The sequence below is a fragment of the Rhinichthys klamathensis genome, unplaced genomic scaffold (assembly GCF_029890125.1).
Source record: "Rhinichthys klamathensis goyatoka isolate OS25496 unplaced genomic scaffold, OSU_Roscu_1.1 h1tg000105l_1, whole genome shotgun sequence".
Lineage (NCBI taxonomy): Eukaryota > Metazoa > Chordata > Actinopteri > Cypriniformes > Leuciscidae > Rhinichthys > Rhinichthys klamathensis.
Genome location: NW_026606644.1, coordinates 960163 through 974133, shown reverse-complemented (window position 1 = coordinate 974133; position 13971 = coordinate 960163). Strand labels below are relative to the sequence as shown.

General features: G+C 41.8%; 1 protein-coding gene across 1 annotated transcript; it reads left to right on the top strand.

Annotated features, from left to right (window-relative positions):
- The first annotated feature begins 8101 nt into the window (after positions 1–8101).
- Positions 8102–13597, top strand: abhd17aa (abhydrolase domain containing 17A, depalmitoylase a). The gene is made up of 5 exons (XM_056253455.1): positions 8102–8284; positions 9268–9712; positions 10934–11128; positions 11247–11426; positions 12936–13597. Exons 2-5 carry the CDS (start codon positions 9291–9293, stop codon positions 13153–13155), a joined length of 1017 nt encoding a protein of 338 aa, XP_056109430.1. The 5' UTR covers positions 8102–8284; positions 9268–9290; the 3' UTR covers positions 13156–13597.
- Positions 13598–13971: the final 374 nt, after the last annotated feature.

Below are 13971 nucleotides of genomic sequence, written 5' to 3'. Positions count from 1 at the left end.
GGGATCGGGATGTCCCGCCTGTGAGGAGCTTCCCATCAGATCCTTCGTGCAAGGCTGGCCGTTACACGTAGCGACGACCTTGTGTCTCCTGCCTCTCCCCAGTCTGCCACCTTCGAGCCGCGGACCGGGAGACGGCAGAGATCTCCATTCGCGGGTTCTGTTGAGGCGCTGACGTCGGCCCAAGGTCCACGCCATCCTCACGTGGCAGAGCCCGTGAGTTACTCTTGAGGCCATTTACCGCCCTCTTGAGGAAGCACGGGAATTATCTCGTTCGGTTACGACGATGACGACGCCAATGGTCCGAGTCTCCGTCTGAAGGCGCCCTCGCCTCTTTGGATGCGGAGCTTATGGCCATTCTCACTGAGGCGGTGGCAGATATGGTGCTGGAGTGGACAGCGCCCAAGGAGCTGCCGTCGGAAAGGTTGCCTCGGCGCGGGCCGTAAAGCTGAAGCGAGAGGCAGTTCAGGAAGTCGCTAAAAAATAAAAATAAAAAAAAAACAGCGCTCCTGATGTGCGTGTCAGGGAGGAAAGAGCGCGGGACGTGTTCGTCGGACCGGTGCGAAGAGGGCGTGTTCCCGCCCAGAGTTCGACGAGAATGTGTTGTTTCTGAAACCGCTGTGTTCTGTTTCAATAACAAGGTACATTACATGTCTCAGCAAAAGAGCTTCTCTCCCCAACATTATTACCCGCCTCATAGACGGGAGACGCATCGCAGAGCGGAAGCTCGGGGAAACCCGAGGAGATGGCTATCTATGTCCCCGTGCATGATGCCGCGGACGAGCTATACCATTTCATATAGCAGTCAATGCTTTCCCGGTGGCTGGCGCCCAGCCCCCGCCGCAGCATTCATTGCCCTGTATGGCGATTCTGATTACTACACAGTGTGTATTCACAGTTGTTGCGCGATGCAACTGACGCTGTGTTACGTACACACCACACTGTTATGTGTAAGGATTTATGCCATTATATATTGCCCTGTGTCCTTCAGTGCAATGGCTATTCTGATTACTGCAAGTACGTGTTCACAGTTGTTGCGTGATGCAACTGACGCTGTGTTACGTACACACCACACTGTTATGTGTAAGGTTCCCTTATCGAGTCGGTCTCTCGACATTACGTATGGGGAAATCCATTTTCCTCGAATCATGAAGTCTGATAGAATAACTCTTTTGCTTGCAAATAGCCAATGGCGGTCCCGCCATCACCTGATTGGCTGACACTGCTCAATATAGGTGACGGCGGGCGCCAAAAACCTCAGAATCTTTTTTCTTCACTCGAGTCTGTTTTCACCGTTGATGTACGCATTCAGAGCGGAGTATATTAAGGAGTTTTAATTCCCCTCTCGCGTTCCGGTGGATTATATTATGTCTCTTTGTCGCCCGGGTGGTGGACCCATTGAATCCCCGGACGCACACAACTTGTGTGCTGTGCCTGGGTCGGGACCACGCAGAGGCGGCACTCGAGGGATCGGGATGTCCCGCCTGTGAGGAGCTTCCCATCAGATCCTTCGTGCAAGGCTGGCCGTTACACGTAGCGACGACCTTGTGTCTCCTGCCTCTCCCCAGTCTGCCACCTTCGAGCCGCGGACCGGGAGACGGCAGAGATCTCCATTCGCGGGTTCTGTTGAGGCGCTGACGTCGGCCCAAGGTCCACGCCATCCTCACGTGGCAGAGCCCGTGAGTTACTCTTGAGGCCATTTACCGCCCTCTTGAGGAAGCACGGGAATTATCTCGTTCGGTTACGACGATGACGACGCCAATGGTCCGAGTCTCCGTCTGAAGGCGCCCTCGCCTCTTTGGATGCGGAGCTTATGGCCATTCTCACTGAGGCGGTGGCAGATATGGTGCTGGAGTGGACAGCGCCCAAGGAGCTGCCGTCGGAAAGGTGGCCTCGGCGCAGGCCGTAAAGCTGAAGCGAGAGGCAGTTCAGGAAGTCGCTAAAAAAAATAAAATAAAAAAAACAGCGCTCCTGATGTGCGTGTCAGGGAGGAAAGAGCGCGGGACGTGTTCGTCGGACCGGTGCGAAGAGGGCGTGTTCCCGCCCAGAGTTCGACGAGAATGTGTTGTTTCTGAAACCGATGTGTTCTGTTTCAATAACAAGGTACATTACATGTCTCAGCAAAAGAGCTTCTCTCCCCAACATTATTACCCGCCTCATAGACGGGAGACGCATCGCAGAGCGGAAGCTCGGGGAAACCCGAGGAGATGGCTATCTATGTCCCCGTGCATGATGCCTCGGACGAGCTATACCATTTCATATAGCAGTCAATGCTTTCCCGGTGGCTGGCGCCCAGCCCCCGCCGCAGCATTCATTGCCCTGTATGGCGATTCTGATTACTACACAGTGTGTATTCACAGTTGTTGCGCGATGCAACTGACGCTGTGTCACGTACACACCACACTGTTATGTGTAAGGATTTATGCCATTATATATTGCCCTGTGTCCTTCAGTGGAATGGCTATTCTGATTACTGCAAGTACGTGTTCACAGTTGTTGTGCGATGCAACTGACGCTGTGTTACGTACTCACTACACACTGTTATGTGTAAGGATTTATGCCATTATATATTGCCCTGTGTCCTTCAGTGCAATGGCTATTCTGATTACTGCAAGTACGTGTTCACAGTTGTTGTGCGATGCAACTGACGCTGCGTTACGTACTCACTACACACTGTTGTGTGTAATGATTTATGCCATATATTGCCCTGTATCCTTCAGTGCAATGGCTATTCTGGTTACTACGCAGTACGTATTCACAGTTGTTGCGCGATGCAACTGACGCTGTGTTACGTACTCACTACACACTGTTGTGTGTAATGATTTATGCCATATATTGCCCTGTATCCTTCAGTGCAATGGCTATTCTGGTTACTACGCAGTACGTATTCACAGTTGTTGCGCGATGCAACTGACACTGTGTTTATGTACACACTGCACACTATATGAATTTGCCGTTGTATATTGCCCTGTATCCTTCAGTGGAATGGCTATTCTGATTACTACGCAGTACGTATTCACAGTTGTCGTGCGATGCAACTGACGCTGTACACACTGCACACTGATATGTGTAATGATTTATGCCTTAAATATTGCCCTGTGTCATTCAGTGCAAATGGCTATTCTGATTACTACGTATTCACAGTTTGTGCGTGATGCATCTGACGCTGTGTTACGTACACACCGCACTCTGTTATGTGTAATGTTTTATGCCATTATATATTGCCCTGTGTCATTCAGTGCAAATGGCTATCCTGATTACTACGCAGTGCGTATTCATAGTTGTCGTGCGATGCAACTAACGCTGTGTTTGTGCACACTACACACTGATATGTGTTATGATCTATGCCGTCATATTTTGCCCTATCCTTCAGTGCAAATGGCTATTCTGATCACTACGTATTCACAATTGTTGTACGATGCAACTGACGCTGTGTACACACAACGCACTGATATGTGTAACTATTACGCCGCTATATATTGCCCTGTATCCTTCAGTGCAACTGGCTACTCTTTTACTGTGTAGTCACAGTTGTTGCGCGATGCCACAGACGCTGTGTTATGTACATTGATATGTGTCTATGATTTATGCCGTTATATGTTGCCCTGTATCCTCAGTGCAGCCGGCTATTCCGATTAACTACGTATTTACAGTCGATGTCGCTATGCCTCTGACGCTGTGTTTTTGTACACAAAAATGTAACTATGCTTGTGCATAGTCTCAGTCGTCGCTACGGCGACTTGCATTGCATCTGTGTAGATATTGAAGCGTTATGCTGTTATGTTGCCCTTCAATGTAATGGACCATTGTGTACGCATATTCATGCAGTTTCGGTCGCTTCAGCAACTTGAGCTGCATTATACACACAGATGTTTAAAATGTGCACACTGATGTGTTATGCTGTTATGTTGCCCTCTATCATTCAGTGCAACAACCAGCTATCCTATCTAACTGCATATTCAGTTTGTCGCTACAGCGACTACACTGCACTTATGTACGTATAAGGACGCGTGTTGCTATTTTGTTGCTCTGTTTCTTTCAGTGCAAAACTAGCTATCTTAATCTACTGTGCATACTCACAGTTTCTGAATGTATGTACGTACACGGATGTGCAATTTACCATGTGTTATGCTGTAATGCTGCCCCGTTTCCGTGCAGCTAGCCATCCTGATCGAACTGTACATCTCAGTTTCTGTCTCTACGCAGTTCTGTCGCTACGGCGACTTATGCTGCGTTATGTACATGCATGGATGCGCTACAGCGACCGATGCTGTTACGTACATGTGCTATGCTGTTATGTTGCCCCGTTTCCTTCAGAACAACTGGCTATTCTGTGCTAACTCATCTACTCACAGTTGTAGCTACGGCTATGTGTTTGTTGTTTACTGAGGTGCTATGCTATTATGGGGCTATTATCTACTGCGTATATTCATCAGAGCGCAGGTGGTTGCAATTCCAGCATTTTGCCCGGATGAGGTCAGTGTTTCAGAGTCTCAGAAGTACGCTTGTGCCCCATGCGTGCCCTGCGTGCTTATGTGAACAGAACTAGCCGGTTTCGAACTTCAGAGCAGCTCTTCGTCTGCTACGCGGGTGCTCAGAGGCGGCGCGCTGTCGAAACGGAGGCTATCTCACTGGATAGTGGAGGCTGTGCACTGGCTGGCTTATGCTTCACGGGAAGCCGTTTCCCTATAGGGGTGCACGCCCACTCCACTAGGAGTTTGGCGTCATCATGGGCGTGGGCGAAAGGCATGTCTATTCAAGACATTTGTTTCGCGGCAGGTTGGTCGTCTCGTAATACCTTCGCGAGATTCTATAACTTGAATATCCCTTCATTCGCACCACATGTCTGTCAGTGCAGGGAGAGAAAGCTGAGCTGTCGTTGGACTAGGCTAGACTGCCCCGATGGCGCGCGCTCTAGCCACGGTTCGACTAGTCGTCAGACAGTGCGAGTTATTATTAGCATAGCTATCATGTTCACTATATTGTGCCCTTTGTTATGTCCGCATTCATAGCCGGCAGTATTTTCCTAAGCACCAATCACTTGCTGCAATCTCCCTCCATTCAGTTCAGCGTGCTTAGCTTGATGGGAGGGGCCTTCGTTGGTGCAGATGCCGAGTTGGCTCTGTGCCAATAGATGTTTCAACCAGGTCCGGTGTCTGTTCCTGAGAGCTGGGCGGGGTTTCTCCCACGCGGCGGGGGTTTTATTGTTCCCCATACGTAATGTCGAGAGACCGACTCGATAAGGGAACGTCTCTGGTTACTCACGTAACCGTAGTTCCCTGAGAGGAGGGAACGAGACATTACGTAACCTGCCATGTGGGAGGGACTCTCAGTCTCCTTACTCTCGTTCAGCTAAGATTCTGAGGTTTTTGGCGCCCGCCGTCACCTATATTGAGCAGTGTCAGCCAATCAGGTGATGGCGGGACCGCCATTGGCTATTTGCAAGCAAAATAGTTATTCTATCAGACTTCATGATTCGAGGAAAATGGATTTCCCCATACGTAATGTCTCGTTCCCTCCTCTCAGGGAACTACGGTTACGTGAGTAACCAGAGACGTTTTCCACCCCAAAACCTCGTCAAAAACCGCGAGAACGCACAAAACACCGCCCAATTTTTTTGGCTTGTTTTCTCGTTTAAACACATTGAAATCACGAACAAGCTTTAAAATTACCCATTGGTCGGTGTACTTTTGCTTCCATGCGTTTTTCCTTTTTTAACCCGTAATTGAAAAATGAATGTTGTAGTTTCGCAAAGTTGAGCATCAAAATTTTAATGTGAACTGTAGGCCTATATCTACACCAAATGCTGCGCAAAAATATATATATAGCCTATATATATAGCCTATATATTGACGTATTTTCAGATTTTTGTTTATGACTTTTTGCCCCTTTATTAAACTTTTAATTGATATGGACAAAATGTCGATTTTACTGGTTTTCTAAGGCCAAACACTATATTTCTAAGGCTATAGATGATTTATAGGCTATTAATAATAAATGTTTCTAAAAAAGTAACGAGGCATTTTAATTGTTAATTAATAAACTAGTAGCCTATTTTCTAAATCGGCTGGAAATCTCCGCTGTAAGATGCGCCCATAAGAAATTCATATCATCAGACTGTATTTGCTTTCGATTCGAATTTGTTCGTTTAAAAGTGGACATTTCAAGCTTTAGCCTACATAGGCTATATTTTGTTTCAGTTCATTTTTGAGACGTGATCCAGTTCACGGAGACAATAAAAGAGCACGACTGATTGTTTTCTTTTATTTTACAAAAGCACAACGTTTTCTTGTTATTGTGAGTTTACACAAATAAAAGTAGTTGCGAATGGTGTATTTTTTATTTTCTATGACCAGAAATGATAGAGTATTTTAAGTTGTTTCCACTCTTGATAGAAAAACGCAAGTGTTCGCGCCCGCGCCTCGTGCCATGCAGCAGTGTGCACTCACACTCTGCACAAACCCTTGCTTGGATATGCGTCAAAACTTGTGTTCATTTGTAATAATCTTAGCCCTGTATTATTATTGTCTAACCAGTAGGCTATTATGACTGACATTTGACAAATTGCTTTGTTCCTTTTTTGGATAAAAGCATCTTCTAGCCAAAATGTAGGCTAATAATAATAATGACAATTATTATTTGCGTTTATAACTATAAATGAGTTCACTTAAGACAGTAATATGTTTATCATAAAATAATTTATTAATGTTTTATTTTTATATAACCTAACATTTAAAGTTTTTGAATTGTTTTTGTTTTAAAGGGGCACAATGCTGATACAATGTCAAGGACTCTGCGCGTTCTGGACCTCAACCAACAACAACTTTTGCGGAAATTGTTGTTAAAAGCATAATTGACCACTCATTACAGCATCTAAATACACATTTGTCAATTTATTAGCCTACATTAACATTTGCAGCTGATGAAGTACCTTGGAAAAGTCCAAAATAGTCTCGTTTTGAAAGTTTTTGCACATTGTGTGAATATACAGTACATTATTTTTACATGGGACTTATCTATATTAAACTGTCATATGTAAAATTTCTACCTTGTTATGCAGCTTAATAAATAAACCTCTACATCAATGTAAATAATTCATATAATTTGATCACATCTGATGTTGCATTGAATTTTATTGGTCCTATTAAACTTCAAGTATAATTTTAGACAGGTTTAATTATTTAATCTGACATTTATAAAGATGTGTTGTTGTGGTTAAATCGAAAATTGTGCTTGAGAAACAAATAGTTCTAACTTGGAAATAAAAATTAGGGAACTTTCTGAGTAAAGCCACTGTGATTCTATATCATGGTCACAAGTTATGTTTGATGCAGTATCAGTACTAGATTAAGAGAGTAATATGAGATAAGAAAGGCCTATAACAGAGGTCCATCTTAACTTTCTTTGTTTGTTTTAGTTTTAGCCATAAAAATATCTAACTTTAGTGAATAAGGCAATGTTGTTTTGTTTCTTCTCGTACATCATAAAATGATAATGAATATAATTTGTATTTTACTTTGGGGAGTCTCTGCACTGTGAATTTTTTTTATGTACTGTCAACTTGGATGTTTAAGTCATTTCAACTTAAATGACATTAATTGACTTAAAAAATGAATTGAATCGTGTGAAAAGTTGAAAATTGCTTAACTGAGTTTGATGAGTTAAAGCAATGTAAAAACATATTTTGTCATAACTTATTGATCATAATAATTTTTACATTGTGAATGATCATAATGGGAGATTACTCTGTAGAAAAAAAAGGCTCATCCACTTCCAAATATTGTCCATGAGCATTGAACGAGCCCAAAATCAAAACAAAATTTTGAATAAACAAGTTTATTTGTGGTTAAAAGATCACATTTATATTAATATTAATATTGGGCAATAATACGTTTTCTTTTTTGTTTTTTTACCAGTAAAGTAACTGGTTTAAAAATAAATATTTAATATCTATGCGTAATTAATTGTATTATTTATATTTATAATTATTAGGAGTTGAATTATTCTCATAATGTACTTCCAAGACAAACCCATTACAAACATTACAAATAAACTTTTCCGGTTAAAGGGCTTTTATTGTGAAATGCGGCATATCCGGCGCTGCCTTCGTTTTTTTGCCCGACAGATGACAACACCAGTGTTGGTGCTAATGCCGGGCTGATTCCTGCCATATTTAGCAAGATGTTTGTCATCCTACTGCCTATTTCCAATCAATACGGATCAAACTGTTAGCGTTTACTGTATCTGTAGGTAGCCAAAGCCCATTTTGTATTACAATACCTTTTTGGTAAGTGATGTCTTTGATTTATTTGGCCAGAAATCCAGCTAGTGCTAACTGCCTAGATATCAATTCATATTGGCTGGATTATTTTTCAAAAGTGGATTATGTATGGTCATATCAAGAGTAAACTAATGCACTTTTCTAAATCATTTAGATACATGTGGTGTGCAGTTTAAATGCATTTGTGCAATGGATAGCCTACCTTTTTGTGTATTGTGCAAATGGTGTGTTGTGTATATTTTGTATCTTATCATATTTTATATTTATTGTATTTTATATTGTATCATACAGTGCTGCTAATGCAATACAATTTCCCATGGAATCTATCTATCTATCTATCTATCTATCTATCTATCTATCTATCTATCTATCTATCTATCTATCTATCTATCTATCTATCTATCTATCTATCTATCTATTTTTTTGCGTACCATTTTAATTTAATGTTTTTTTTAGTTACAAATTATATTTTAATATTATACTAATATTTAGTGGAAAGTCCAAGAAATACACACATTTCACAATTTCTTAGTAGTTGGTATATTATAAACTTGTTAAATTTATACATATATATATATACACGGACACACACAATACTTTAGTTATTTGACTTAGCTGTCAGTAAGCTTTTACACAAAATCACTTTCCCCCTTTTTAATATTCATTCAGCCGCTGCACGCTTAGATTGTTTTTCTGAATTAAGGCTGTGAGCTCTGATCTGTGATTTAGTTTTGTGATAATAATATGGGCTCTCCTGACATCAGCCTTGCTGTAGTGATGAACCCGAATACAGCTTTAATTTCGGTGCCCCGTTAAAATGTCTCTAAAGGTTAATCACACAATGACCAAATCTACATCTCTCTTTAATCCAAATGTCAACCCTCCTTAACATTAAATGACATTCTCACTTGGCTGGAATTCTTTGTTGGCATTGGCTTATATGAATGATATTTTGAAATATGATAATTAAACCGTGCGATCTTTCACAGGTCTCTAATTTGAGCAGAAGAAAATGAACGGGTTATCCATCAGCGAGTTGTGCGGACTCTTCTGTTGTCCGCCCTGTCCGAGCCGGATTGCAGCGAAGCTGGCCTTCCTGCCGCCGGAACCCACATACACTCTTGTGCCAGACCTGGAGTCCACCTCACCTGTGACCTCTAACCTTGGAGCCTCAGGTTTGCGCTCTCGCGTGGGCGCAGGAGGTGGAGGAGCAGGAGGAGGAGGAGGAGGAGGAGCAGTAGCAGGAGCAGTAGCAGGAGCAGGAGGAGGTTCTGGTGACAGGAGTGGTGAAGGCCGATGGAAGCTGCACCTCTCTGAGCGAGCAGAGTTCCAGTATTCCCAGAGGGAGCTAGACGGAACCGAGGTCTTCCTTACACACTCCAGCCGTGGGAACAGAGTGGGATGCATGTACATCCGCTGTGCCCCATCCGCAAGGTGAGGAAGGAGCAGCTTAAAGTCGCCATGAAACGGAGGTTGCAATAGTGTTTTCTTCGCAATTGCGACGTATATCTGAGTGAAGCGGCTTGATTTTATCCATGCAGAAATTGATTGGATGGTTGTGGTTTGCTATTGCTGTGATTTAATGTGAGTGACGGGTTGTCCCGCCCTCGGGCCAGTAAACGTGTCAGGAAAGAGAAGAGATGTCACCGCAAGAGGGAGGGGAAGTTATTTTGATTATGAGGACACATGAATTTGAAGACGAAGAAAAAACAATAATGTGCACAGATAAATTGTTTATAATAAATGAGGCAATATTCTTTTTAAAAAAATTTTTTATTTCATGGTGACTTTAAAAAAAAAAATTATGTAGAAAGCATTTTTTAGTTGTTGTCCTGGTAGTCCTTCTGTATATCCAGACTTTAGGAACAAAAACTGGCATTGGTTGTTGAGTGTATTGAGTTGACTTAATACATTTTGATTAAACATTACGAGGTCATTAAAACAATGAAACATGCACAGACTAATTATAATACAGCTCTGGAAAAAATTAATAGACCACTGCAAAATTTTATAGTTTCTCTGGTTTTACTATTTATATGTATGTGTTTGAGTAAAATGAACATTTTTGTTTTATAAAATAAAGTAATGACAACATTCCTTACAAATTTTAAATAAAAAAAAAAGGTCTTTTAGAGCATTTATTGGCAGACAATTACAATTGGTCAAAAAATGCCATGTTTTCAGACCTCGAGTGATAAAAATAAAACATGTTTATATACATTTTTAAACAACACGGTACTAATGTTTTAGCTTAGGAAGACTTCAGAAATCAATATTTGGTGGAATAACCCTGATTTCCAAATCACAGCTTTTATGTGTCTTGGCATGTTCTCTACCAGTCTTTCACATTGCTGTTGGTTGACTTTATGCCACTGCTGGCGCAAAAATTCAAGGTGCTTGGCTTTATTTGATGGCTTGCGACCTTGTGTCCGTCCTCTTGATCACATTCCAGAGTTTTTCAGTGGGGTTCAGGGCTGGAGATTGGTCTGGCCATGACAGGGATCTGGTGGTCCTCCATCCACTCCTTGATTGGCCTGGCTGTGTGGCATGGAGCATTGTCCTGTGGGAAAAACCAATCCTTTGAGTTGGGAACAGAGCAGAAGGAAGTTTTCTTACAGGATAATCACGCCAATCCCTCTGTTTTGTGCACTATAGGTACACTGTGCTCTTTTCTCATGGTAACGCTGTGGATCTCGGTCAGATGAGCAGCTTCTACATCGGTCTGGGCACTCGTATAAACTGCAACATCTTCTCTTACGACTACTCTGGTTATGGCGTCAGCACAGGGAAACCCTCTGAGAAGAATCTGTATGCAGACATAGACGCTGCGTGGCATGCTTTGCGCTCAAGGTATGTCCAGATCCTGAGACTAGAAAGCATGCTACTGTACTGGTACAATATGGAAATTCAGGTCTGTTTTAATTGCATTTTGTATTTCATTTGTGAAATCTCTTCCGTGCTGTCTCAGGTATGGCATCAGCCCTGAGAATATAATCCTTTACGGGCAGAGCATTGGCACCGTGCCCACCGTGGACCTGGCGTCCCGTTATGAGTGTGCTGCCGTGGTACTTCACTCACCCCTCACTTCAGGGATGAGGGTGGCCTTCCCTGACACCAAGAAGACGTACTGCTTTGACGCCTTCCCAAAGTCAGTGAACACTGGAAACCTTTTTCTAAGCATGACAAAGATGTGCTTAACACTGTCAGTCACAATATTTTCAAAGGGGTCCTAATTATGCTTTTTTACATTTAAGTTTCATTAGTGTATACATGGCCATAGCCAGCTATGAGGTCATCGAGGTCTGGACCTTGGTACATTTTTTTCATATTCAAAAATAAAATTAGGTTTTTGACCCCAAAAACAAAATCAAGACTTAGAAAAAGCACATAATAGGTCCCCTTTAAAGCAATAGGCCCTCAAGGCTATGCATTAATACAGAACTTAATTGATGTGTGATGCATTGATGGCATAGGTGTGGTTTATATCATTTATTTCTTCAAAAAGAAGTCTTCAAACATGTCTCATGAGCCAATAAGATCAAATAAAGCTTTAAGTCTCCATTTATGGAAGGAATGTACCTGTGATTGTCCTGCTGCTAGTATGAACGGTGCACTTTGACGTCACAGCTTATAGAGAGGGAAAAATCGCACTCCCTTTCACTTTTAAATTTAGCAGTGTTAAAACACTGATAATAATACACAAATAATACGAAAAAACACATTTAGTCAAAATTTTCAATGACCATCAATGAAGAAATGAGCTTTTTGACTGCAAAATAGTGCAGTGATGGCATATACTAGCTTTTTTATACTGGTCTGATAAATAACAACACTAATATAACCTCTTTACTAACTAAAGGTTAGTCATAATTTATTCACGCCCATTTCGTTCTATACCTTTATGACTTGTATTCTGAGGAATACATTACCGTTCAGAAGTTTGGGGTCAGTAAGACTTAGAAATGAATACTTTTATTCTGAAAGGATGCATTGATCAAAAGTGACAGTAAAGTCATTTATAATGTTACAATAGATTTCGGTTTCAAATAAATGATGTTCTTTTGAACATTCTATTCATCAAAGAATCCTGGGAAAACAAACTGTTTTTAACATTGATAATATAAAGAAATGTTTCTTGAGCAGCAAATCAGCATATTAGAAGGATTTCTCAAGGATCATGTGACACTGAGGTAATATGTTGAAAATGCAGCTTTGCAAATAAATTACATTTTAAGATGTATTAAAACAGAAAACGGTTATTTAAAATTTTGATAATACTTCACAATATGACTGATTTTGCTGAATTTTTTGATCAAATGAATGCAGCCCAAAAACGAGAATATTACAGACCCCAAACTTTTGAACGGCAGTGTAGAAACGAGCAAATTCTGTCAAATCTGGTCTGTTCCTAACACAAAGCTGTCATATGGTTTCAGAATATACATAGACCTTTTATAGTTATTTGTGTCCTTGAAGCATGAATGCTCCAATCCCTTTAAAGTATAATTGCATTGTAAAAAAGACCAGTATGTTCTTCCAAAAGTTCCACAGAAAATATAAGCCATACTGATTTGGAACAGCATTAGGGAGTGTAAATGATCTCTGGGTGGACGGTTCTTTTAATGGCTCTTTGTTGTGTCTGATTCTGCTCTCTCAGCATTGAGAAGGTGTCTAAAATCACATCTCCAGTGCTGATCATCCATGGGACGGAGGATGAAGTGATTGATTTCTCTCATGGTCTGGCCCTGTTTGAGCGCTGCCCGAAGGCCGTGGAGCCACTGTGGGTGGAAGGAGCCGGTCACAACGACATCGAGCTCTACAGCCAGTACCTGGAACGCCTGCGCCGGTTCATCAGCCAGGAAGTGGCTGCGCAGTAAACGCACCCTTCAAAACATCAAGACATGCAGATCTTTCAGGCCTGGGCACTTAATTGTGCTCACATCCATACATGGTCGACATATATGGAAAGCAAACAAACAGAATTTAGTTCTGGAGGGTTTGTTTTTCTATAAACTGCAGTCTCTTTCGTTCTATCAGCCTGGAGCTGAGTTTTCTACTGAGAAGACATCTCGACTTCACACTGAAAAGATCAGAATGTGTGAGCGTCGGTCTCAGGAAGGACCTCAGGACATCTGAGGCACTCGCTCACAGTTGATTTGGCTTGTGAATTTTTATTTTTTTTGATGATGATGTCATTTGAACAGAATTAATATCTCTTTATGAAGCTCTTATCTTGTGAGTGTTCATGTACTTTCCCTTTTGTTAGGTCTCGTGGGTAAGCGGATGACCAGTCTGTTTTAAAATACAGCATTACCACCTTTACAGACAAGAACTCTCTGCTGGACAGATTCTGTGTGTGTTTGTGTGTACTTGTACAACTATCTTTGTGAGGACCGGTTTGAGATTTAGACCATCAGAGTGAGGACAGAGAGAGTAAAGTGAGAACATTTGGGCCGGTCCTCACTTTCTGAGACTCCTTTAAAGGCCTGTTTTAGGGTCAAGACTTTGTTTTAGGGATAAGGTTATAATTAGGTTCAGGTTAGGCACTTGTGATGTTGTGACGGGTATGGTAAGGAGCTAGAGAGTGCATTGTGTCAGTGATTGTCCTCACAAAGATAGATGTACAAGAATATGTGTGTGTGTGTGTGTTCTCAACCTTTTTAAGACCATCTGCTGTGTGTGTGAATGTGTTA